General features: G+C 37.6%; 1 protein-coding gene across 1 annotated transcript in view; it reads left to right on the forward strand.

Moving 5' to 3' along the window:
- The window catches only part of inpp5a (inositol polyphosphate-5-phosphatase A), a 158,994-nt gene that overhangs the window by 29,626 nt on the left and 103,768 nt on the right, over nucleotides 1-25,600 (forward strand). Inside the window, exons 2-4 of the mRNA XM_088013192.1 lie at nucleotides 8,772-8,813; nucleotides 21,583-21,683; nucleotides 21,885-21,972. Of these exons, the coding sequence (XP_087869318.1) occupies nucleotides 8,772-8,813; nucleotides 21,583-21,683; nucleotides 21,885-21,972 (231 nt within the window). The remainder of the gene's footprint in view (nucleotides 1-8,771; nucleotides 8,814-21,582; nucleotides 21,684-21,884; nucleotides 21,973-25,600) is intronic.

A 25,600-nucleotide genomic window follows, 5' to 3' on the forward strand; every position in this document is an offset into this window, starting at 1 on the left:
CAAACACACTCTAGCTTTTCATGCACATGAAAAAAAAAAACAAGATGTGAAATACTTCTCCTTTCATCCTAAAGCCGAGTGGGCTTTATTTTTACCTAGGAAGTGTTTGGGGTCTTGTTCGTAAGAGGAAAAGAATGCTAGCACATCAAAGCAGTGGGAAGATTAGTTTGGGAAAACAAGCTTTATGAGGGTTTTGTTTCCAGACACGTCAATGTTGTAAAGCCAGACTCAGATTTTATTGCTGAATTTTTGCACCACAAATCAGGTGTTCAGATCAGTGTGTTATCATGCGTTGTGGTGTAGTTTGATTTGATGAAATGAAATCAACTTTTCTGCTGTAAGCAGGAAAAATGCTGCTCCATTTGCACAGAATTAAGTATACAAATTATTTTCACCAGTTTTTACTTCCTGTCACCGATCGCTCTATTAACTCCAGGTTGAACCCAATTCTATAAATCAATTAATCGCATGATAAATTAAAACTGAACTTGATAATTTCCATTTGGTTGGTTGTTTTTCTCATGTCTCTCTTTTCTACCAAAGACTGGATGACAAAAGTCTGGTGCCTTGGTCTCAGCTGAACCTTTTATTGATGCAGAGACTTCAGTATCCATTTTATTTGTTGTTTTGTTTGTTTGGTTTATGTATTTTTAAGATGTCTTCCAGTGTCAGTGATTGTCAGAATTGCAACAAAGAAAAAATTACCTCCAGTAGCAGTCAGTCTTGCATCGAATCTGAAGTAGCCTCTGACTGAAGACTGTTGCTGTATGACAGTCTGACTCTTATGACATGTTAACATGAGACTCTTTTTCAACTCTTTTGAAAAGCTCAGGTATTGTTTGAGATGTCAATCAGCTGCCTCCAGATGGCTGTGCATCATAACAACTGACCATGAGTGAAAAAGGAAAAGAAAAACTGACTGGCTGCACAGCATCCAGTCTTTGGGGAAAACCTGGCTTTTGCCATCAATAATTTTCCCTAAAAATTGTTCTTATCAAAATGTTCTGACAACCAACAGACACAATCTGGCACTGGTCAAATAAATTTATATACGATTTATGCATTTTGGTGAACTTGTTGCCTGATTTTCCTCCATCTTCTTCGCTTCTATAAATTCTGCAGACGTCTGACTCTGCTGCTCAGTTTGTAAGGCAGATTGAGGTCAAACTCACTTGACCTCACAGTGGCTGTGTTCGGTTTGTCTGGTGAGGCTGATGAGTCAAGACATGCGGGAGTTTCTGGGTGGACAGGAAGTGCTGCTGTTCAGAATGGATTTATTTTAAAAATAATTCTTGATCTGTATTGTCTAATAAAAACTGCACAATCCATTTTCAGGTTGAATTCAAGCCTTCGTTGTTTTTTGGTTTGAAGGTTAGATGTTAAACCTGGCTGTTTTTCCCAGCGGTGGACTCGTATGTCTGCGATTAGTGTCAGGTGTAACCAAGCAACCGGAGCTTTTTTAAGGCTGCTCATCTCCACTCTCTTATCAATTATAGAGTCTTTAACCAGCAGACCTACTTTTTTTTCTTTTACATTAGTATCTTTTCTACTTGCCTAGGAAAGAAAGCAATTGTTTTTGGAGACTTTTTGATTACAACGATAATCATCTGGTGGTTTTACTGATTTATTTTAACTGCAGAGCTGAATAATTGCACAGCAAACAGATTCAGTTATTTTTAAAAGCAAGAATTTGGGACACAGTCAGTTTTTCCTTATGGTACTTAGTCATTTTTAAACACATTTTGCTATCGGTCCAGTGAATATAACTGGGCCGATATGAATAACCAAGATTTATATCCATCTTATCGCTGTTTATGTTTCAGGAGGTGAAACATGTGTTGGTTATGTGGCATTTGTTTTTGTTTTTGTTTTTTTCCATTGAAAATATTGGTAAATATCGGTTATTGGCCCAAATTTTCCTTATCTGTGCATCTCTAGTTTGTTTAGTTCTTCCAAAATTGAGACATTTGTTACATTTTCTGTTGCTGCACCGAGTCAAGCAAACTAAACCTTTTGAAAAGTCTGTTCCCCTCCTCACCTGTGGTGGCGCTGCACCAAGAACCACTAAAGGAAACACCTTCAGATTCGTTATTTAAGAAATGTAAAGAACAATGGAGCAGGGTCAGGTTTTAGTGGTTGTAGGATTTCTAATTTTGTCTTTGGTAAAAGCCCACCAGCCATTTCTAAAACTATCACAAGACATGTTTGTTTTGGTTGTATTTACCCAGAATGCTCTGCTGTAGTTCACCTCCTGCTTTTGGAGTGGTCTCCAGTCCACAGGGCGTTCACATATGTTTTCTAATCACTTAAGCTGAGCAAACACCAAATCAGCAGACCAGAGTTTGCTGATTTGGTCCGCATCAGAGTTTGATTATGTGTTCACACCTCCCCTAACGAACCAGATTTTCTAAGCAAACGGACTGGAGTTGGATTAAAGAGGCCTAAACGGGGTTGGTGTGAACGGAACCTACATTTTGGTGCTATAGAACAGAATGAGTTTCAGTTTGAGTGCTTGGTGGAAGAAGACCCTGTGTGTCCACGTCCAGTGGAAAGAACAGCCTGTCCACTTCAGGTCACGACCTCTGAGTCTCTGATGGTTATGACCTGACTATGTCTGCTCAGAGGAAAGCAGAAGGGAGTTTCCCACTCTTCTCCATTTCATGTTCGTTGTGAAAATTATGGTTTGAATTAACTTTAGGATAGTCCTAATTATAGACACATAGGTTGTCTGTTTTCAGCAGGAGTCCTGGTTTTGTGTTTGCAGTACTGAAACTGAAAGTAAAAACTCCTCCTTTGCAAGTAGAGTCAAGAATATGAAACAAGCGTTCTTTAGTGAGTTATTCTGGGTGTGAAGGTGTGTTTCCACTCATTTAAGGGCTGTCCCCTTGTGCCGGTTTTAATGGAAAAGCTATTTTTTTCCACGGCATGCTTGGCTTCAGTGGTTTGCGTGACATTAGCTCAGCTCAAAGATTGCAAGTTGCAAATATCTTGTCACAAGACAGTCATTCCTGCAGCCCAGAGAAAACACTCTGATGGTGGCCTAGTTACGCTGATGCGGTTGATCCTTTTATGGTTAGTAAAACTAAAAATAAAAGGGGTAAAGAAATTAGTTCTCTTATAAAAAAAACCGATGTCTGTATGGTGCACTTTGTAACTTTATTGCATTTTTTCATTTTATCCGCAAACTTCAATGGATTTTTATTTTTTTCTAATTAATCCTTAGAAAGTAGATTATATAGTTGTGAAATGAAAGGAAAGTGATGTCGTTTAACTCCATAAGTTATATTTCAGCATGATGCTGCCACTGCCATGTGCCTCTCTGGGATTTTGGTCTCATTTGAGTAGAAAACCTTCTTCCACATGGTTTCACTGGATTTTATTTATCATTATCAGAGTAAAGGGGGCTGAATACAAATTTGCGTCGTACTACAAATTGTTTTCTTTTATAAACAATCCCAGTAAAATGATCTACTTTCTGGTTCTAGAATGACCAAGCATAACAAATTAAAGGGATGCAAATATTTTTTAAGGTTTTTGTGGTAAAATGTTTAAGACTGTCCAGAGTTTTGCTTTTGTTTTTGTCCCAGTTTGGACAGGAAGACAGTTCTGCTAGTCCTCTGGGTATCAGCAGGGTTTCAAATAATGATTATTTTAGCAATTGATTATTCTGACGATTAATTTAACATTGTGCAGATTTTTTCATTTAACCACATAAGCTTTTTAAAACAATATAGAAATACATTAAAAGATGCAAAATGCTAATTCTTTTTTTAAATGAGAAAATAAAAATTTGATTGGCTGATATAAAACAGCATTTCTTTATTGTAGGCCTGATCATTTGTAGCAAACGATGCATCTGCAGCAAAAACTACTGTCTACTAATCTGTTTATTTTCTTGTTTAATTACTGGACAGCAAAAGGTTCTTAATTGGATCCTTTTTTTTTGCAGAATTTGTACCAAGTGAAGCTAAAAATGCCACTTGACAAGTTCTGGGTTGAACATATTTACAGACAAGGTTTTTCATCTTAAATGCAAAGTGTTAATATTTTTGGCTTAATTAGTGCTTTGAGTTTGTTCTTTGGCATTTTTACAATCTATGTAGTCCAGTTACAGATTATTCAATTACTAAACTAGTTAATGATCATTTAACTAATCGATTAATCGTGATTAATCGATTAAGCCCTAGTCAACAGTACAGACATTTAAATCCCACCTTTTGGGAAGGCTTGAATTTAGGCCTGATTTGTTTTGCAGCCTCGTTCCTCAAAGGGCGTGAAATCTAGGCCATCCTCAGAAAACAGAGACGAGACGGGAGGTGGAGACAAGTGAGCGAGTGAAAGTTCCTCTGAAGGATGAAGAGGAGCAGCGCAGGGTTTGGGTCTATTTATACCCTCCCGTCTGCGGAGCCCCACTTTCTAATTAACTCCGAATTAACTTGTGACGAGTCGAGGGTGGGCGGCTTGGATCCGAGGCTGCAGATATAAACGTCTCTTCTCTTATTAGCCCAATTTGTCGGGCCTCTGAGGGCCCCCGCTGGCGCTCCTCTGAGCCGCCCCGGCAAGTCCGACATCTGCTCCCCAGAACCGTCTTTGCTGCACATCAAAGCCGCAGCATCGGACTTATCTGGGATGATGGAGAAAAGATCTCCAGGGTCTGGTGATGACATACTTAAAGACTCGTTTGAGAAACTGTCGCCGGGGCGCGTTTATTATTTTGTGGTGTTATATAAAATATAACAGAAACAAAAGAAAGAGGTGAAAACAGGCTGTTAGTTTCATCAGGTATTACAAGGTCAGAATCAAAACATAAGGGCATAACTCTATAGTTATTGAATGTTCAATCAAATAATCGATTTAAAATGAAAATAATTAACACATTCTACAGATTTTTCATATAAATTTTTCTTATTAGAAATATATTAAAATATACAAATGTAGCCAACAGTCTTCAAAAATGCAAACATTTTAAAAACACTTAAAAAATAAGCAGTGGTTAGCCTGGTGGGGGGCATAAGAAAAGCCTGGTGGCCCGCCAGGCTTATAATCCACTGGAGGAAACCCGGTATGTTCTGTAGACTTCTGGCTCAATTACTGCTCTGAGTGAGTCGTTCTTCCAATAAATGGCCCTTATTCCGAGTCTGTACATTCCCGTTAACGATTAATCTACCACTAAATTAGTTGACGACTGCTTCAATAATCGATTCATCACTATTAATCTGATTAATCGTTTCAGCAGTACATAACTCTGTTTGTTTGTGTGTTCATTACCATGGAGGTCCGGTAGCATCTCCAAGGTCGGAACCTGTCTGTTCCTCTGTACGTCTGCATCTGTCTCACTCTCCGTCTCTTCCTCCGTCCCTGTGACTAACGACAGGCTCCGCTGCTCGTTTCCTTATATAGAGCCACACTCGGTCTGATCTGCCTCAGATTGGGACGGCGCACACACTCACCAAGCCCTGCAGGACTCAGGTGCCGCTTTGTAACACTAACATTTGACAAGCATTTCCTCTTTAGCTCATTTGATTCTGTGTCTTTTAATCAGCGTGGACTGAGCATGGTTCATGTTAACATAAAGAATTGTAGCAAAAATGTTGTTTTTGTGACTTTATTACTTTTATTTCAAACAGAAAAATGTTGATTATTCCTCGGTGATGCTAGATTTATGAGCAGTGCCATGAAAAAGTTTGTGCCTTCTAGAATGTTTCTTTGGTTTTTCCTACTGTACTGAGACATTTTCTGCTGAACATATTAATGCATATTAAGGCATATTTGGTGTTTGAACTATTAAAATACAGTCATAAGTATCCGTAGATTTCATCTGTTTGTGGGTGATTGAGGTCTTAAATCCTGGAAATTTCGGGACTCGGGGATCTGCTGTATTCTTGTATTCAGACTGATGTGAAGCGTTTATCAATATGCGAGGATATCTTCAATATGAGCACATGAACAATATCACCGCCAACTACTGAACATCCCATTGAAACACCTCTTTGTTTGTGGAGTGTTTCCAGTACTGAGAGTTTTGGAAGTAAAGCTCATTTGCTGGATTTTGTGGAGTTCTTATTTTAGTTTAAAGTAATTACCATACAACTCATCGCATCGGTGAAGTATTCGCTTAGCTTTTTGCCTGGTTGCCATCTTGGGCCAAAGAGCCTACTTTTGTAATGTATTTGCTTTTTGTAACAAATGCCAACAAAGCCTGTGAATCCCCCAAGTGTTCTTATTATAGACTGGTCGAGTAAGGGCAAACTTTCTCTCTCTCTTGCCTCACACACACACGCACACACACACACGGTCGTTCATCAGACCTAGTTATCGACATTGGGAGATCTCTCCTTAAATGGTAGACTGCCCAGGGCCCTGCGTCTGTTTCCACCACGCAGACTAAATGAAGTCCAGGTCTGGGAATAGCCTTTTAAAGAGGAGGGGAAAGCTGGAGGGAAAGCAAAAAAAAGATGGTGAGAGGCCCTGGAAAGGTTTTGACCTTTAAAGATAATATAATTGAAGAGAAACAAATAGGGTGATTATTTTAGTTGTCGATTAATTTATCAATTGTTCTCACGATTGTGTAAAAATCTCTCATTCTGCAGATTTTACATGTTAGCACTTTTCATACAATGTTAGAAATACATTAGAAGATGCAAAGAAACAATTCAACTCCTTTTTTAAATAAGAAGGTAAACATGTTATTGCCTAAAATGCAATAACAGCATTCCTTTGATCATTTGCAGCAAAGGATGCATCTACAGCTAAATCGATTGATAATTGGATAGCAAAAGGTACCTGCTATAATTTTCTTTTTGCACTGTGTGAAGCTAAAACAATGGAGGTTTGGTTAGGACATATTTACAAATAAGTTTTATTTTATATCTTAAATGCTAGATGTATATATTTCTGGTACAGTTTTGGCTCAGTTTCTGCTTTGAGTGTTTTGTTCTTTCAAGAAGTTGACATTTTTAGAGTCTATGTACCCCAGTTTATGATTAATCACTTAACTAATTTAGTTAGATTGCTAAATAAATTAGTTAGTGATCATTTCAATAATTGATTAATCATTTCAGCTCTAATCAACAGTACAAATTCCAACCTTTGTGACTGCTTGCATTTAGGCCCGATTTTTTTTTTTTTTTTTTTTTTTTTTTTTACAGCAAGAAATTATTGCTCTGTGTTAGCATCCAGGTGCTAGCGTAGCACCTGGATGCCTGAGTTAACCAGGTACTGATAATAAAAGAATTGTCCTTTTTATTTTATTGTTGCAGTAAGATACATTCCTGTCTCCATCAAAGGTAAAACTTAAAAACTTTAAGTACATTTCAGCTGTTCTGGAGGGATTTTCCTGCTGTTTTCTCTTTTTTCACTCTTAAGTTGGTGATAAATATTCAGAATAAACAATGAAGCCCAATGTTATTCCTACCCCCTATGGTTTAAAGTAAATTTAAATTATAATCTAAATCTGTGGGAATAAGTTTGGGCTTCATCTTATAGGATACTAACAAGACTTTTTAGCTTTCGGGTGAAATTTCAGGATAACCCTAAAATGCACTGAAACATTTCCAGGTGATCTACTCTAATATTTTAAATGCACACGTACTTTTTAATACAACTTGTTGTTCTGTAACAAGAACCTAAAATTAACAGCAGGTGAATCAACCAGTAGATTTCCTGCTTGGTATTTAAACAGATGAAAACAGAAAGTGGTCAGAGAGGCTGCCAAGAGGCTGAGGGAGCTGCAGACATTTCCAGGAAGTTCTGCTTGTGTTCTGCATGGGTCAACAATCCGAAGGAGTAGGTTTCCCAGACCAAATATTTTCCTTCCCAGTAAAACATCGTGCCCTGGTTAAAATCTCCCAAAACTTTGCAGGAGACGGTTTTTATGCTCTGATATCAAACATGAGCTCCAAAAGATGCGGCACAATGCTCGCAGTGAAACACGGTAGTGGCACAGTGGGGCTCAGGGTCATTTTTCCACAGGTTGAGTGTTTGGGTTTTTCTTCAGGTGGTTGAGATTCAGGTGCTTTAAACACCATATTTGGCTGCATTGTAGTAACGGATAACTCTGACGATTACTTGGATAAAAAACTGGCACATTGTGCAAATTTTTCATTTAATCACTTCAACTGATTTTCTACAATTTTAGAAATGGATTAAAATATAAACATTTAATCACGTAAAATGCATTAACAGTGTTCAGTTGGTGATCGCTTGTAGCAAAGGATGCATCTGCAGCTAAGCAACAATTCACCTGAAAAGCTTAATTTTCAAGTGAATGTCTAATCTGGTCACCATTATTTAGATTAAATAATGAAAAATCTGAAGAAAAAGTTGCTTAGTAGGAGATATATTTTTGTTTTTACTCCAAATAACCATTAAATGGTTATTAAAATAGTTAATTATTTTAACAAAAGATTAATCCAATTAATTGTTTAAATTCTCACACAATTGTTGACCAATTTTTGCTAGAAAGCTAAAGAAAGATTTCACTAGAAGAGCTTATTTGGGGTCTCCTGAAGAGGGCTGTGAGTCAGAAATATTGATATTAAATGTAATTTGATCAAAGGAAGTGAAGCTTTAATGGTGTCAACACTGAGTTATTGGAGGTGAAATCACTGCAACACGTCTGTTCTTTCTGGTTTCCTCGTAGCGGTCACTTCCACTGAGGTGTTGAACATTTTGGAAATGGAAATTGGCATCTGAAGACCTTTTAAAGTCGTTACAATTTCTTGTTTTTTAAAAAAAATCCATTAATTGTGTTTCTTTTCTTTTTCTTTCAGACTGAAAATCTGCAGAAAGTATGGCTGAAAGAATTTTTCGAGGTAAGACGCAAACTCAAAATATTCAGTTCAGTAGTTTTAGATGGCATTAGACTTCATTACCCAGCATGCAAGTGTCTCTGCTTATAAAGAGGAATAGATTCTGTGGTTTCATCCATCAGGTCTTAAATTGATCACTTAGTGGAAAGTCATTTCTGATCAATTTCCCTGTCATTAAAAACCACTCGGTCTTTTAGTCACATAACAGTTTGAGTTTGACACTTTAGTTAACGCTGTGTATAAAACACATTGTTGTTTTTTGTCCTGATTTAAGATTAAGATTTATGGCTCAATTTGGGGACTTTTAACAAGATTACAAAAGAAATGCATTAGAATGTCATTGTAGAAAGTAACTTAATTAAAAAATGTAATCCTCTTGAAACTGAGTGAACTTTATATTCATTCCTTGTTTTGATTTATTTATTTCCCTCTTGGTAATACTTCCTTTTGACTTTTTCTTTATCTCAGTAAGGCAGGTCTCCATTGAGCTATTTGCTGGTTTACTGTGGTTTTATGTGTAGTTTATGTCAAAAATGGTGGAAACTGACAACCCAAGGAGAGTTTGATCGTCTACAGCAGAAGATAACAAAGTGAAAGTGATGTGTCAAAGAAAATTGATAGTTTGTCAAAGATTTGACAGGATTTCCATTGGTTCTCAAACTGTTTAGCTTCTAATCCACATAGAAAAGGAGTGTTGTGACCCAGATTACAGTGACTGTGGAAATGGCTTCCATGTTGTTTTCTCTATTTACTTGGGAGGCAGTGATCTAAAATCTGTAAATATGTTTGAGTGAAATACCTCCTGGAGTCACCCTGCAGGTACAGAAATCTCCATTTCTGCCTGTCAAACTTTTATCTTTTATCTATTTTAATGTGTAAAGATTCAGGCTTGAACTGTGAGTTTGCAGCTGCTCGTTGCTTCTTGTGTGTAATCCTTCATGTCTCTCAAGCATTTTGGGTTAAAACCACAAACTTCAATCAGAAAGTGGTGCATAATTGTGAAGTAAAAGAAAAAAAATTGCAACATTATAAAAAAAAATGAAAAGAAATGCATTTAACCCTTTCACTCTGATACCTCGACATAAAATTAATCTTCGAACAGGAGAACAAAACGGCCGGGTGATTATTTGTGTTGCGCCTTTGAGATGTTGACGAACATTGTAGGCCTAGTCAAAGTCCAGACATATCTCTTATTGAGTTGATGTTCTCAGGCTCTTTCTATCCAATCTGACTGAGCATGAGCTACCAGTGTTGTAGTACTCGAGATCGGTCTTGGTCTCGGGTTAGGTGGTCTTGACCACAACACTGTAAGCTACTTCTTAAAGAAGAACAGGGGAAAACATCTCGGTATCTGTTTCTTGAAAGCTGGCAGAAACTTTACTCCAAACTACTTGCAGCTGTAGTTGTAGTTAAATATAAAAATCGTTAACTTGAGATTGGTGTTTTTTTTTTTTCCCATCACATAAAATCCCGATAAAACCCATTAAAGTTTGTGGTAGTAATAGGAAAACTTGTGAAAAACTTCCGGGCGTGCCAATGCTTTTGGAAGCCAGAAAAACAACAAAGACATTTTCTTTTCAAAGAAATCTTTTATGTCTTGCAAATAAAAAATATGCATTCATTTGTCAGAATGTTCTTCTTCTGTGGTGCTGAGCGAGATGATGGGTGTGTCCTCTGCCTGCACCTTCAGCTGCTACGCGCCTATATGACCACAAACGCTGCAGAGTGATTTCCTCCTTGTTTCCCAGCTGGAGATGAGAGCTGAAGCACAGATGTGTGGAAATAATTTTCTTATGTTGGTGTAGCTGGGATCTCGTCATTTTCATGACCTAATTGCTTTCTTTTCTTCTTTTTTTTAACAAACGTTTGAGCTCAGTCATGTTTCGTGTCGCAATGCTTCATCTGCTGAGGAACCCCTGACTAACCACAACTGTTTCCACTGTGTTAAGGGAAGCGAAGCAGCTGAACCTCCTGACTGCTGTCAGAAAGTGCAGCTGAAAGTGATAGAAAAGAGAGACTGAATCAGATAACGAAGCAAAAACAGTCATTTTAATGCACAAATGAAGTAGCTAAGAAATACGTTTACTCAGCTTTCAATCAGTTAAGAAAGCCCATTTTTGTCTGGTGGTAAGGTTAAAGTTAGATGTCAATATGGGGTCCACTGAGGTCAGTTAACCCTTTGTTGCCTGGCTGAAGGAAGTGATGTATCTAGAGAAACCACACTGGCCGCAGGGGGAACATGCAAACTCCACACAAAGGTCTCAGCTAGAGACGGAGCGCCAAATAACTGTACTGTTACTTTTTAAAACAGTTTGATCAAAATCTCTATTCTTTTTCTTTCTTTGTCTCTGATGATTTAGCAGATGTAAAAAAAGTCTGTGTTTTTTTTTCTTGTTCCTCTTTAGTGTCAGGAAACCAGGGGCGCAACCAATGATTGTTTTTGTTATTAATTGATTGATTGAATGGAAATATTGGCATGTACTGCCGATTTTGCATTTAACAACTTTTGTATATAATATTAGACATACATTAAAAATTTAACAAATAAATAAATTCCTTTTTTATATTGGAAAATTAATTTTATTACCCAAAATTAAAAAATATAGCATTCCCGTAGTGTTTGCTTGATCATTTGTAGCAAAGGATGCATCTGCAGCTAAAAATACTTCTAACATCAACATATGAAGAGATCAGACATTTCTGCATGACTGAACATCAATACAATGTTGGCCAATTTATAATTGGATTGAAAAAAGTGATTGACATGATTTTTTTCTTTCTTCAGGTGAAGCTAAAACTAGACCATTTGAGGAGTTCTGGCTGGAACATTTTTACAGATTTTTGTACATTTTACTCTGTATGTTGTCAAATTACTTTTTAAAAAAAATCCTGGATGCTCCAGTTAAGAAATTAATCAATAACTAAATTATTTGACAATTATTTTAAATAACTGATTAATCATAATTAATCCCTTTGATTATTTCAGCCTTACATGAAACCAAAACTCACAGTTTTTTGTAAAAACATCAACAAACGATGTTGTTGCATCATATGTTTTGACCTGGGTGTGGCTTCTTCCTGTGTGAGTGGCCTAAACATCCAATTAGGGTTAGAAAGTAAAAGTTCAAACAACTAACCAAATATATAATTGGCAAGCAGAGTTTGAATACATAACATGTAAGATATTGCATACTGCCGACATGCAGCCTTCGTTACAGTTGCACAATTCAAAGAATCCCTCCAGCAGAGATGGAAGCAGTGGATCCACAGCTAAATCATGCATGATCATCAGCAGTTGTGCAATTCTTGCATCACAGAGCAACACCCGGAGGCCAAAAATAATCGTGTGTGATAGTAGCGTGTAAACGTTGTAGCAGCCAGTCTGTTGACGAGAACAGGTTTTGAAGGTTGAGTTAGTGATATTTTCTCAACAGGAAGTGGTTTGACCTAGAGAAATTTTCCATTCGCCGCTTTATTGAAGAAGAAAAGCACAGAAGAATGGCTGTATATGAGGCAGACATTAATTTTCTGTTCATGAATTAGAAGAACGTCGTGCAATTATATCTAATTAATTGTTAATTGTTGGATTTAGCCATGTTTTTTAACAAATGATCCAACAGAGTTTGCTGCAGCTGATTGTTTTTGGAAAAGTTAGTTGAACAATAACTCTCTCCACTATTTTTCTTTCAAAGCTGATTGAGGGTTTGTTTTTTTTGGCCCTCAGTGTAAAGCACCAAGCACTTTCTAGATGGGTTTATTTTCAGCCTTCTGCAACCCAAACGTCACTTTCAAGTTGACGAGTGTCGCCGTGCCTTAAGCAGGCAGATGTCACAACCAGCTCATCACAAACAGCCTGAAGTTTCCATCCACTCACCAGATCTCATAATAAAACTGAACTTTTATTGATTTGTTTGAATTGTTGCTATTTGAGGCCTTGAATGAGTGGATAAAAATCTTCTGTTTATATTTTTTTAAACAGACGATTTAAAAAAGCAGAGGAGAAACAGTGAGAGTTTCTGTAATCACACTCTATTCATAAAGCAGTTTTTCTGAGGAACTGAGCTACTTTGAGTGCAGATTTTGCTCAGTTTACTGCTAACTTAGATACTTTCATTTTTGGTGCTGAGAAAATAATGAAAATCTGTCATTAAATTCAATTAAATTCAGTTCTAAAATACTGTATTTATCAATCAATCAATCAAATTTTATTTGTATAGCACATTTCAGCAGCAAGGCATTTCAAAGTGCTTCACATAATTAAAATAAAAACAGCATGTGACATTGGAAAAAAACATATCCCAAAGAGAAGTTAAATGTCGTCATGCCAACCAGGTATATTCAGAGAGTCGTTGTGGAGAGTGATGCTTTTGTCAGGAAGGCTCTCCAGTAGCAGTCACGTTTGCAACAAAACGGAAGAGGCCTCTGACTGTAGAGTGTTGCTTTGAAATGCTAACAGCTCAGTGTCCTGCCAGCAGAGACGATATTTCACAGTAACATGACCGGGATGAAACGAGCACTGCTAACCCACCTCATTTGCTTTTGCTGCTCCTCTTTAAATCTTTGACCAGCCGTGTAGTTAGGAAGCTGGGCAGAGAGACGTTGGAGTCGGGGATACGGTCCTTCTCTTTTAAGATTGATGGAAGAAATGGTTTGCACTTCCTCCTCCTCTCTGCTCTGCATCTTTGAAACCTCTTTTTCTACTCCTCTTTGGGGATTTAGGGTCAAAGTTCAGGTATTATTTGAGCTTTTGAGATGCTAGCTTCAAAATGGGAAGTTTTTGTTCTTTCTCCGTCTTTGGAGGACAAAAAAATTCCAGTTTCTAGATACACAAGTATTAGCAATTTTCACATTTAATTGGAATCAAAAGAAAACAAGTCAGAGCATTTTCTGCATCATAAAGTCGTGTTTTATGTAATAAAATTGGAACTGAATGCTTAAGAAAACTCCGGATGACTGGTTTCTTTCAGTGAATGTTCACTTTCAGTTCGGTTATCGGTAAATCATGGCCACATACCGGACTAATAGATTAATGGATTTCCTCATATTAACTGAAAATGCATAAAACAGATTGAGTATAATGCAGAGCTAATAACCAACAAGTGAACACTGATATTCATGATTAGATTTCCTGCTATCTGCCAGAGCACTAAGAGCCTCTTAATGGCTTTTTTATATTTTCCAGATCAATAACAGGGATGTTGTCAAGTCTTATGACGTCCGAAACGGAAAAACACCGTTAGTTGACTCTCTTTAAATGAACTTTTATATCAAGAAACTGAAACCAGAACTCTAATTTGGTTAAGTAATCGTACCCCCTGGGTTTTATGTGATAGCTCACATAAAACCCAGGGGGTTTTGACATCACAACTTTGCTTATATTAACACAAGCAGACAAGCTACAGATGGAAATAGGCAGAAGCTTTGTTAATGCAGCATAAGTCCATTTCCTTTTGTGTTTTATGTATCGTTCTATAGAGTCTGCTCCTGCACATAAAGAAATAAAGTCGTTCTCGAAGCCGGAAGATTCGGATTCTGCTTTTATTGCCTCTCTGCAGAGTGGACTGTAATACATCTGAGAAATGTCACAAGGGAGTGACTGTACAGAAAAACCCCCTCATTGCTCCATTTTTCCCTGAACTTCCCTGCAGCTTCCATTGAACACACTTGAAGGGTGTTATAGTTGGACGCAGACGGGTTACAATAAACAGAGCTGCTCCCAGCAGAGCACATAAACAGGGGAGAGGAGACTTTGAACCGCTCACGCCCAGCTGTGCAGCGCCTCGGATCGATGCGCCGTCTCCGCTGGCTGGATTCCTCCATCACCTGACAGTGCCTTCCAGGACGGGATAGTTTTCAGGAATTAAATACTTATAAGGATGCTTGGATTAGGATTTAATAGGATAGATCAACACAAAGCAGTGCATAATTTCAAAGTAGAATGAAAAATTATAGTTTTTGAAGATTTTTTTTTTCTTTTTGCAAATAAAAATCTGAAAAGTGTGGCCTTCATTTGTGTTTAGCCTCCTTGAGTTGATACTCTCAGATTTTTACATGAAAAAGTGAAATTTCTGCTCATTATTCTTTGCAGAACAGCACAAGATCAGTAAAATTAGACGAAGAGAAGACATAAAACGTCGGCTTTAAGCCTTGCTACGATTAGATTAAGATCTGGACTTTAGCTACACTGCAAAAACACGAAATCTTATCAAGTACTTTTGGTCTAGTCTCTAATGCAAATATCTTAGTGCACTTGAAATAAGACAAAAATAATTTACAAATAACTTTTCCACGAGATATTGAAGCTTGTTTTAAGTTAATAATTCCTTAATATTAATGAAAAAGTCCCAGATTGTTTCACTTAAAGCCAAACATTTTTCTCCATGTTATAAGTAACATAATCTGCCAATGGTACATTGTAAGTATTTCTTTCTCTGACTGTTTTCTTGCAACTCTTCTGTAAATGTCAGATTTGATAGTTGCCGTGGCAACATGGCTCAAGCTTAACGTCAACCAGGTGAAGCTAAAACTGCCACTTGAGGACTTAATGGACAAAACATATTTACAAATAATTTTATTTTATTTTTTTAAACTTAAATGCAGAACATTTATATATTGCATGGAGTTTGGCTTATTTACTGTCCCGAGTATGTTTTTCATCATCAAAGTGGCTTTTTTAAAATAGTCTTTATACTAAAGTTAACCATTACATAATTAATTAGTTAAGTTTTTGTCTCGCAAATGTAACATTGTTAAGCTTCAGTAAATAGTTTTGGTCTTCCTTGTAAATATTTGAGGATTATTTTTTTGGCAGAAATGCACTGCTCTGTTGCCAGTTATTTCCTTTCTTTCATTTGCAATGGCCCCAACACTCCGTCAGTTTCTTTCTGAATGCTGCAAGTTTCGTCACTAAGGGGCCTAAATTGACTCCTGGTTTTAATTTACCAGCTTTTAATATTCTCTTAAATCCAATTAAAGCTGGTTAAAACTGCTTTACAACCAACCCCCAATTAGCAAACATAGCGCTAGCTCCAGTATTAGCCTTTTTTTAGCCTCTGTTTTCCACCTCGCTGTAATTATTACTGCAAGGCGCAGGCCCAAGCAGTCTGTTTACTGAGGGATTTTGTTGCTCATGTTTGTTTTACACCCAGGATATTGGATACATCACGTTTGTGTGTGTGTGTTTGGGGGGGAATAATGCATGTCCTGGTTGCATCGGTAGAGGAATTCTGTTTGTATTGGGCTGCAGGCTTGTGTGCTTTGGAGGAACGTGTCATGGTTGCTTCTCTCTCTCCCTCTCTGTGTGTGTGGAGGAAAAAGGAGGGCAATGAAAGCATGCGGTGGGAGAGGTGTGCCTCGGAGTGAACCAGGCCTCATGCCTGTAGCTCCATGCCAGCTCCGTGTTGCTGCCTCTGAGCTGACGTCATGGAAAGAAGCATCCGAATCCGAACTCGGCTCTGCTGGGAACAAGTTAGCCACCATCAGCCAGGATGCTAGGCTACTCATGCTAGCTGTTAGCCTGCTGACTGACTCCTCTATGCTAAAATCAGGAACACCTCAGTAGATAGAAGAAAGAGCGGAGAAGGTGAAGTTGACCCATCCTATAAACTGAGTTATTTTGTCTTAAAATAAGCAATGAATTATTAACAAGCGGACCGTCAAATATGGCTGCCTTTAGGTTTTTTTGTAGTGATTTTTTTAGATGATGCATCTTGATGCGAGTTGAAGGAAATGGCTTTACCAGTTTCCCAATGTTGCAAAAACTTTCCAGCAGTAATTATTGTAGGAAATCATCACAACAATGTTTCTACTTTAAACCTTTAACAATATTTGTATGATATTTTTTGAACTGAGAAGAAATTTGTATGATGAGGTCAGCGGATGTGCAGTTCTACCAGGTGTTTGCTAATCGGTGCTGCCACTAGTCTGGAGGAGCGAGAGCAAGCTTTTCTGAGATATGAAAGAATCAAATCAACCTTTTTCCTCTTGATTGCTTGACCTTGTGCCTTCCCAGGTCAACAGTTACTTATTTAAGGTTATTACTGATGTTCTTCAGTTCCTTCCAGTCCTGGAAAGACAGCAAGGGTGTACTTAGTTTTACAATAAGCAGCTTCTCCTTATGGCTTCACCTTTGCTTAATTGATAACAGCAATGTCAAAGCTGTTGTTAAATTTTGTGGACCTTTGGGTAGATTTAAGTAATTCTGGAACATGCTGCAAACTAGATTATCATTTTCTCTCTATAATATTGAAGTGTTTCCAGCATCTCTGAGGATTAAAAAAAGCAAATAAATTAACTTAGAGACCAGATACATAAAAGAACAGCTTTTTAAAAAATCTCCCCAGTAATATAACGTAGTTTCTGAGGATCCTTGACAGCCACATAAAGCCTGTGTGAACTCTTTGAACCTTTATATATTAGATTTCTCCCCTTTATTGGATCATATAAGCGAGGCAAAGAAAATAAAACAACTCCTTTCTTCTCTTGCCAGTGAGTCCAATCAAATCTTGCACCAAGGCTCTGCTCTGCTCTCACGGTTTTGCAATTTAAAAGCTTGCATACACATAAGCAAAGCAGAGTCATTTGCCTGCCCCACTTGTGTGCGACAGACTGGGCTAAATGGGAATCCACCACTGCGGCTGCAGCAGTTTAGGCACCACTTTGCATCGCACCGCACTGAAATCAATGGTCGCCTGGCTGATTTGCATTGGAAACGTCTCTGGACGGAGACGAGCCGGAGACGGTGTCACATCCAGGCTTCTGATCAGACACGTGTGATATTATATGGAATCAGTTTCGGTTTGTAGAAACAAATAAATATGTAACATTTATAGGCAGAAAGTCTTCCTGCTGTTGGAATATCCTGTACATGTGTCCTGTTTTTAAAGTAGAGGGTTTTCTCATTTAGAATGCATTCACACCACCCCTGTTTAGTTCGCTTTAATTAAACTCTAGTTGGCATGTGTTAAACTCAAGACCCGGGGGCCAAATCTGGCCCGCCGTAACTTTTTGTGTGGCCCTCAAGACTCGAGACACTAAATTTCATGGAGAAATCCACCCAGTTTTCTGCAGTTGATTCTGTGGTTGTAGAAATTCATGCAAAACAACAGCATTTTTGTGCATTTTCACACTAATGCATATCTGTAAGTTTATAGCGAATTTTCTGCAAAAATTGAGTTTAACTGATTGAGTTTAACTGACTAACTAAGTCATGTTTGAGGAAGAAGAAAATCTTTTTTTATACATGTACAGTTTTTCGGATTAAGTTAGTTAAGGCAGGGAGTCTGTCTGCAGACCGAGTTGAGAGAACATTCAACTTCACTTCACTTAAATCAATGTCTAATGGTTTCTGATGCAGGATTAATCAAATAAAGTCCAAAATAGATACAAAGATAAAATTTTGCATGTATTTAGGAATCTTGTATTAGCAGATAAAATGCCTGAGGCGAGTTAAAGGCTGCTGAAACCTTGATGGATGAGTTATTTACACAAACGGGAGTCTCCTTGGAGTTCCAACGTTGCCAGTAGTTGCGTCCCCGAGAAGGAAGAGGCGGGGCGAGAGGACACACCTGCACGTCAAACACGCTCGTGTGTGACATCCTCGGGAGGCTGAGAAGGCAGGTCTCTGTTAGCCACGACAGCATGTCGGGACGGGCTCCTCTCTGCGCTCACACGGAGCAGCTGTCGGCGCTGAGGCCTCGCTCCGTTGTTACGCATCAGTGGCTGCAGAATGCAGAGTCAATATGGCAGCCGCTGCTCAAACGTCAACAGTTTGTGTAAACTGTGCTGCGTGTAATTGGATGCCAGTAAAAGGCTGTCTGTTTGTATAAGAAACGTAAGGCTGGTAATGAAATTATTACTGGTTCCTTACACACACACACGCACACACACACACACGCACGCACGCACGCACGCACGCACGCACGCACGCACGCACGCACGCGCACACGCACACGCACACACACACACACACACGCACGCATGCATGTTTGTGTTTATGCCCATGTTAGGACTTCCATATTCCATATTTACTTAAATTAACGTCGTAGTGGTCTAACTGTATATTTACTTAGTTAAATAAAGAAGAACTCTTGATCATTTGCAAGTTAATTTTGGCATTAACCGATAAACAACTGGACAGCAAGAGGTGCTTAATAGGAGATTTATTATTATTATTATTATTATTATTTTATAATTTTTTTTACAGAATTTGAACTGGATGAAGCTATAATTATGCCACTAGAGAACTTCTGGGTATAGAGCATATTTACAGACAAAGCTGTTTTTATTTTATTCTATTTTATTTATTCATTTATTTTTTAAATTAAAATGGAAATGTATATATTTTATTTTTGACATTTTTTTGGCTTAACTACTACTATACATATGTTGTTCTTTCGGAAAATTGCCTTTTTTTAAATCTATTTTAAGTGAATCTGTTCTACTAGCTTAGTTGACAAATATTTCAATTATTGATTAATCTCTGTTAATCTGATTAATTGTTTCAGCCCTTACTCTGATCATATTAGTAACTTTATTTATACCTTCCCCTAACTTTAACCATAAGCACTCTGTTCCTTAACCCTGGACTCTTAGCGCCGCATTAAGATGGGGTTTTGGTTCCCACCTTCCCATCTGTCTTCAGTAGGTTAATAAGTATAGCAGAACAGGTCCAACACAAACAAGAACACAAACACACATCCTTCATATCACATTAGTTGTGAGCTGCTTGGGTTTGTGACCTTTCCCGTCGTCAGATTGATAGGACCTCAAATGGCTCCAACTTTGAGCCATTTGAGGTCGGCGCTTTTGGGTCATCCAGTTAAGTGACAAGCCATAGGTTGATGGAAAATCTATAGCAGCACCGCCGTACATTACCTTTATATGATAGGGGGGTCCACAGCCTGCCGTCCACGGGCCGGACCCCTGTGAGTGCCTGTGAGCGCTGTAAATCACTCCATGCTATTGATTTTCCATTAGAAGTCGGCGGCTGCGAGCCCCTCTGACACGCCGCTCACAAACACCTCACTGAGTGGAAGCGGGAAGCGACATGAGGTCATGTGACTCGGGGCGAGCTCTCTGAAGGGAAAACCATGAATCTGGGATCATGGAAGAAAGCTTCACAGGAAAACTATTTGATCTAATCGCTGATTTTTTCTAAACAAAGACACTTTACTACATGATGTTTCTCTTTGATTTTTAATTAAATTATTACTTTTCACCTAGCTTCAACTTGATGGTATGTAATTATTATTATTATGGTATGTAACTGTCATAGTAGACAAGATAAGTAGTCAGAAATAACAAAAGTAGACATTAAAAACACTTTGATAGTAAAGTGAAGGAGTTGCACTAGTTCAACTGGTTGGTTTCCTCTATGTATTGAATTGCAGCAATCGTTGCAAAAGTCCAATTGCAAAGGGCTGATTGGATTATTATTATTATTATTTTTTTGGTAGGATTTGGTGTGTGTATATTTAGTGGCTGAAACTGGGACAGATTGGAATGGTAAAGAGTTGAGAAAATGACACAGACCCAAACTCTAAACCCGGTCCATCCCATTCTTTACAGAGTTTATCTTTATCTTTTTTGGGTTCAGAATCAAAACGGGATAATTGTGCTGTAAGAACCCCCAGTTTTGTCAAAGCTTCAACCGTCTGTTCTGGTTCTGATTTGTTCTGGGTCAAACTGTTGACATCATCTCAGTGGAAACTCGTTGCGATGAGCAACCAAATCTCAAAGCTGACCTGACCTGGAAACTCCTGCTACTCCTGTGTTACAGTCCAAAGTTAAACCAGGTTTATATCGACATTGACTGAAGGGATTTGGTCAAATCTGGGTTTTCCAACAGGACAATAATCCCAATAACTCATCTGAAATGGTTAACATATGGCCCTGACTACAACCTAATTAAATATTTGTCATTTTAAATTAGCCTTATCAATTCATAGTGAATAAAAGAAGCATATTGGAAACATTTCAGCAACGATTTCCTGAAGTAAATTGTTGTTTTCAATCCATCTTGAGGAGTAGCGTTGAACGTTTTTGCTATGTTGGCTAAAAATCTCAGCACAGCTGGGTCGTGAATTATTATTATTTTTGTTTAAAAACGCAAAAATAATTCTGGACATTTAACAGTAACATAGTCAGGTTTATATTAAAATGGATTTATTAACCTTTGTGGAAACATAAAAACAGTCTCCCTGGTTTCCTGTTGTCCCTTTACTATGAAAAAGAAGAGGAAAATAGCTAATAAAAGACAAAAACTTAATTTTTAAGAAAATTTAAATTTGTCTTGGAAAATAGATTACAAAACATTCTTGAATTAATATTGTGGCCCATGTTAAATCATTCCCAGGTCTGCAAATGGCCCGCGCCCCTCACTTTGAGGATTTGCTCATTCGTGCAAATCCACGAATCTCTTTATAAAACCATTGCTGGTTTTCATTTTATGGCTATTCAACCCTTAAAACAATGAAGTACAGATAACTTGAAAATGAATTTTATGTCTTTGTTTGCTCGAGTCATCCTGGAAACTCTACGATGCCGCCGCCTTGTTGGCGTGAAGTGACGTCTGATCGTCAGTCACACCCTTCATGCATAAACACAGCTGCAGCAGCATCCCTGATAGGAGACAGGAGATCAAAACGGAGATGTTTGATTATTAGAAACAACGACTCAACACATTTCTGCTTCCATAGATGCCAAAAGAATAAAACAATAAAATGAAACCGTTTTTGACCCACTTCTTCCCTTTTTCCTCTTTTTATTGCAGACAGTAAAAGCGCAGAAGCCCAACTTCTTGGCTCTGCACTGTCAGGAGTGCGGTGGGAAGAGTTTGGAGTCAGGCGTGACGGAGGTGAAACGTTTCGTCAAGTAAGTGTGTCGTTTATTATCCGCTCTAATTGATTTCACGGTCTAAAATAGAGCAGCTGATAGAAACTGAGCGGACTACGCCCCCCTGTGGCCACTTCCCGTCATTTCTGGTTTGTTGTGTAAAATGGGATTTCATTGCTCCGTTATCAGTGCTCCATCAGTTTAGGAGTTTATCGGTGTGTGGATGTGTGTGTCCGTCAGAGAGCTGATGGCCGCTCAGGAGCTGAAGGACTACAGCAGAGCCCGCGTCTACATCGATGAGAGCTACGAATCCCCAGAGCGCTTCACGGTGAGCACTACTATTTATTCAGCTCAATCCGTTTGTTTCCATAAATTATGTTAAATAGTTGCATGGATTATGTGTTTTGCTTGTCTAAAGTTTTATTCATTTGTTTAGCAGAATAATTCTGCTTGAACTTTGTTTTTTAAATCAACATATGAAGTGTATACACACACTTTCACCTATAATTTGTTAGCAAGTTGAACCTCAACCAAATTTATAGGCATCAACCAGGTGAATATTTAGAATAAAATAGAAGTTTCTTGGATTGAAACAATCAGATTAATCGTGATGGCTCGATTATCAAAATCAACTGATCTAGTCATCGACTGAGAAAAGGCCACTTGCTAAAATAACAGCATAGTCAGAGCAGTAATTAGGCCAAAATTGGACAAAAATACATGCATTTTGCATTTAAACTGGAAAACTTTCTTTTTCTGTAAAAACGTTCTCCCCAAAGCTGCTCAAGTAACATCATTTTAGCTTCACCTGGTTCAAATTCTGTAGAGAAAATCTCATATCAACACCTTTTGCTGTCAAATTATTGATCAGTAGTAAAAAAAAAGCAATCAACAGATCAGCTGTTGATGTGAAGTCAAGCAGAAAGACCTGAGCTGAGAAGTATTAGAAGTATTTTGTCACTGCAGATGCATCTGTTGCTACAAATGAAATAATACACTATATGCTATGTTGCTGCATGTTATAGAATATAATATTTATGTTTTTATTTAAAAAGTACTTTGAACCAGAGGTGCGTGGCAACTAGTTACATTTAGTTGAGTAACTTTTAAGAGTAGTTTTTTTTAACTTTTGTACACGATACTTTGTACTTTTACTGGAGTAATAGTATCAAAGTATTGCTACTCTTGCATAAGTAATGTGTCTGGATACTCTACTCACCTTGAGTAACTCAATTTAATAAAACAAACATGTTTTAACCAAAAAACACCAAAAACATACACAATTTATATGAATGTGAGAGTTTTTTTGTTGTTATTCTAATCTCTTGTGATCAAAAGACAAGTATTGTCACAGGAAGTACTTCCCCCTATTTTGACATATACATCACATAAATTTAGTTTCGGGAAGTCTATTTTGGAAAAACTTAAAATTAGGAATAGAGCTTATTCTGCTTAAAAGTAGTTGTTTTAAAATTGTATGAATTTTCATTTATTTTTTGTCTATAAAACATCAGAATTTGAACTTTATGTTAGATTTTTCTTTTGTCTGCCATATTTTTTTTATTTAAATCAGATGTTCTGAACAGGTACATAATTCATTAGTAGCCTTTTTATCAAATACTTTTTTACTCGAGTAATTACTTGGGCTGCTACATTTTAATTTACTTGAATAAAAGTACGTTGAAGTAGTACTACTTTTATTTGATTACAATTTCTGGGCACTTTAACCATTTCTTTCTACGCTGTAAAACTACATGAATGAATGAATAATTCAGTAAATACTGCAGTTTACATATGTAAAATGTGTGAAAACAGTTGATGGAACGTATCTTATCCAAACATTAAATTAATACATTATGAAATTTAGCTAAGTTATTAAAATGTTGTGTTAATTTAAGTATTAGTGCTAATAACAGAACTCGTCTATTATCACTGATCAAAGTCAATTTATTAATTTCTTTTCACTCCAGTTCTCAGAACTTATAAATTTTTTATAAAAATAACTAAAAAAGCACTTTAGATAGAGAGTATGTAGGCAATATTTCCATTAGAACCACAATTTAAACTGTTATTTATTTCTGTGTCGCCCGTTACCTTGGTGATAACCCATTCTGCTGATTTATGACTGAAAGGGGCTCCTGCAGTGGTCGCAGACGGCCACCAGGGGGCAGCAAATATTCAGAAATAACGTGGCCAAAGGTTGAGAAAGCGACTCTTGTTCAAAATCAGTGACATTTATACAGAGATGAACTCAGATAAGCATAAATTTAACTTTAAAAAGGAAAATATATTAGAAATATGCAGTTTTGGGATAAACTAACCAAGTAGTTCATAACTAAATTATAAAGTGGAGATAAATGCTAGTTTAATCTCAGGAAACCTGGTTAGCATCATGCAAAGCAATGTGTGTGAAGGAAAACTGACACTTCAAATCAACCTGAACACATGAGGTGAAGCACGGTGGTGGCAGCATCATGATGTGGGAGTGTTTAAAACTTGTGAGAGGCTGCAGGTTTTGACACTGGAGTGAGGTTCTCCTTCCAGCAGGATGAGAGTAAACATCTAGTCAAAAGCTACAAAGAATGGTTTACATAAAAGGCCCAATCTTATTTTAGAATGGCCTAGTCAAAGTCTATGATTAAATCCTAATGGGAATGAAAGGCAGGATAAAAAGCGGAAGATCACACATGCTTTCTGTCCACTCTGACTGAGGTTGAGCTATTTTTCAAAGAAGAATAAGTGGAAAAAAGTATTGTCTTTATTTTGCTTCATTTCAAAACTATTCTATTTTCCTGCCACATAAAATCCCAATAAAAATCAGTTTTTGTTTTCTGGAGCCAAACAGTTGGACTTAGAGGTATAATGTTTAAATGTGAAGCAGCATTGAGCTTAAATGTTCAATCAATAAAGTAATTATCTGCGTATTCCTAGGGAGCTATCACAACAACATCTGTGTGTTTTGTCTGTGGACGGCAGCCTCTCCGCCGTTTCCCCACGCTACGCTGCTTCTCCACAAACGCTCATTAATCAAAGCGCCCGCAGAGTCACATTTGCTCTTTTCAGAAAAAAATTATTCCAAAACGCTGGCCTTTTCACAAACATAATTATCTGCCGTTTCGTATAAGCTCCGCCGCCGTTTGTTCAGCGCTGTTTGTCTGTACATTAACCTTTTTAGTCCTACTTTGATTCCCATCAAATAGAGATAGCAGTTTGTGCGAATCGGTCGGCGGAAAGAGAAACATCGGATGTGCTTCCTGCGGCGCTGGTATTGAAATCCCAGCAACAGTAAATATGAAGAGACTCTCCAGTCGTTTCACACGCCGGGCTTGCCATTTAGCTTTGATGACATCACCGTGTTTGTTTTCCCAATCTTCGATCTTTTCTCTTCCCCTCAAACGCGCTCCTGGGATAATTGTTTGTTGCCCGACCCGCCTGTCGTTTTTCAGATAAAATAAGCGGGAACACTTCTTTTTCTTTTTTCTTTTCTCTGTGCTGTTGCGTATGAAGAGGCTTTTAAAGTAAAGGTTTTGGACGTTGTGGGTGTGTAGTAAAAACGCCCACCGGAGTGTTTAGGTGAGTGTGTTTTGATGGATGAGATGAACGCGCGTGTGTGACGCTCAGTAATGAGACTATTGATTTATCTTCTCTCAGATCTGAAAAACGGTTTGATAATCTCATGTTTCTGCCATGAGAGAAAAAAATTTTCACTTTGAATGCACAGATTTGTGTTTTTTATTAAAACTATTTAATAGTTTTGTATGGATCAAAACATTTATTCAGAAGTGAATCCACTTCATAAGTTAGACATGTTTAATCACTAAAGTTTTGTTCATTTTGATCATTCTGGCTTAAATGGAAAATATTTTTAATCCCAGAATGTGGTATTATTGACAAATTGCTGAGCAGATGTTTGACTACTAAACAAGCTGACTTGTTATTAATAAAAAAACATTTAG

The sequence above is a fragment of the Poecilia mexicana genome, unplaced genomic scaffold (assembly GCF_051168715.1).
Source record: "Poecilia mexicana isolate PSO_F unplaced genomic scaffold, ASM5116871v1 scaffold_15, whole genome shotgun sequence".
Classification (NCBI taxonomy): Eukaryota; Metazoa; Chordata; class Actinopteri; order Cyprinodontiformes; family Poeciliidae; genus Poecilia; species Poecilia mexicana.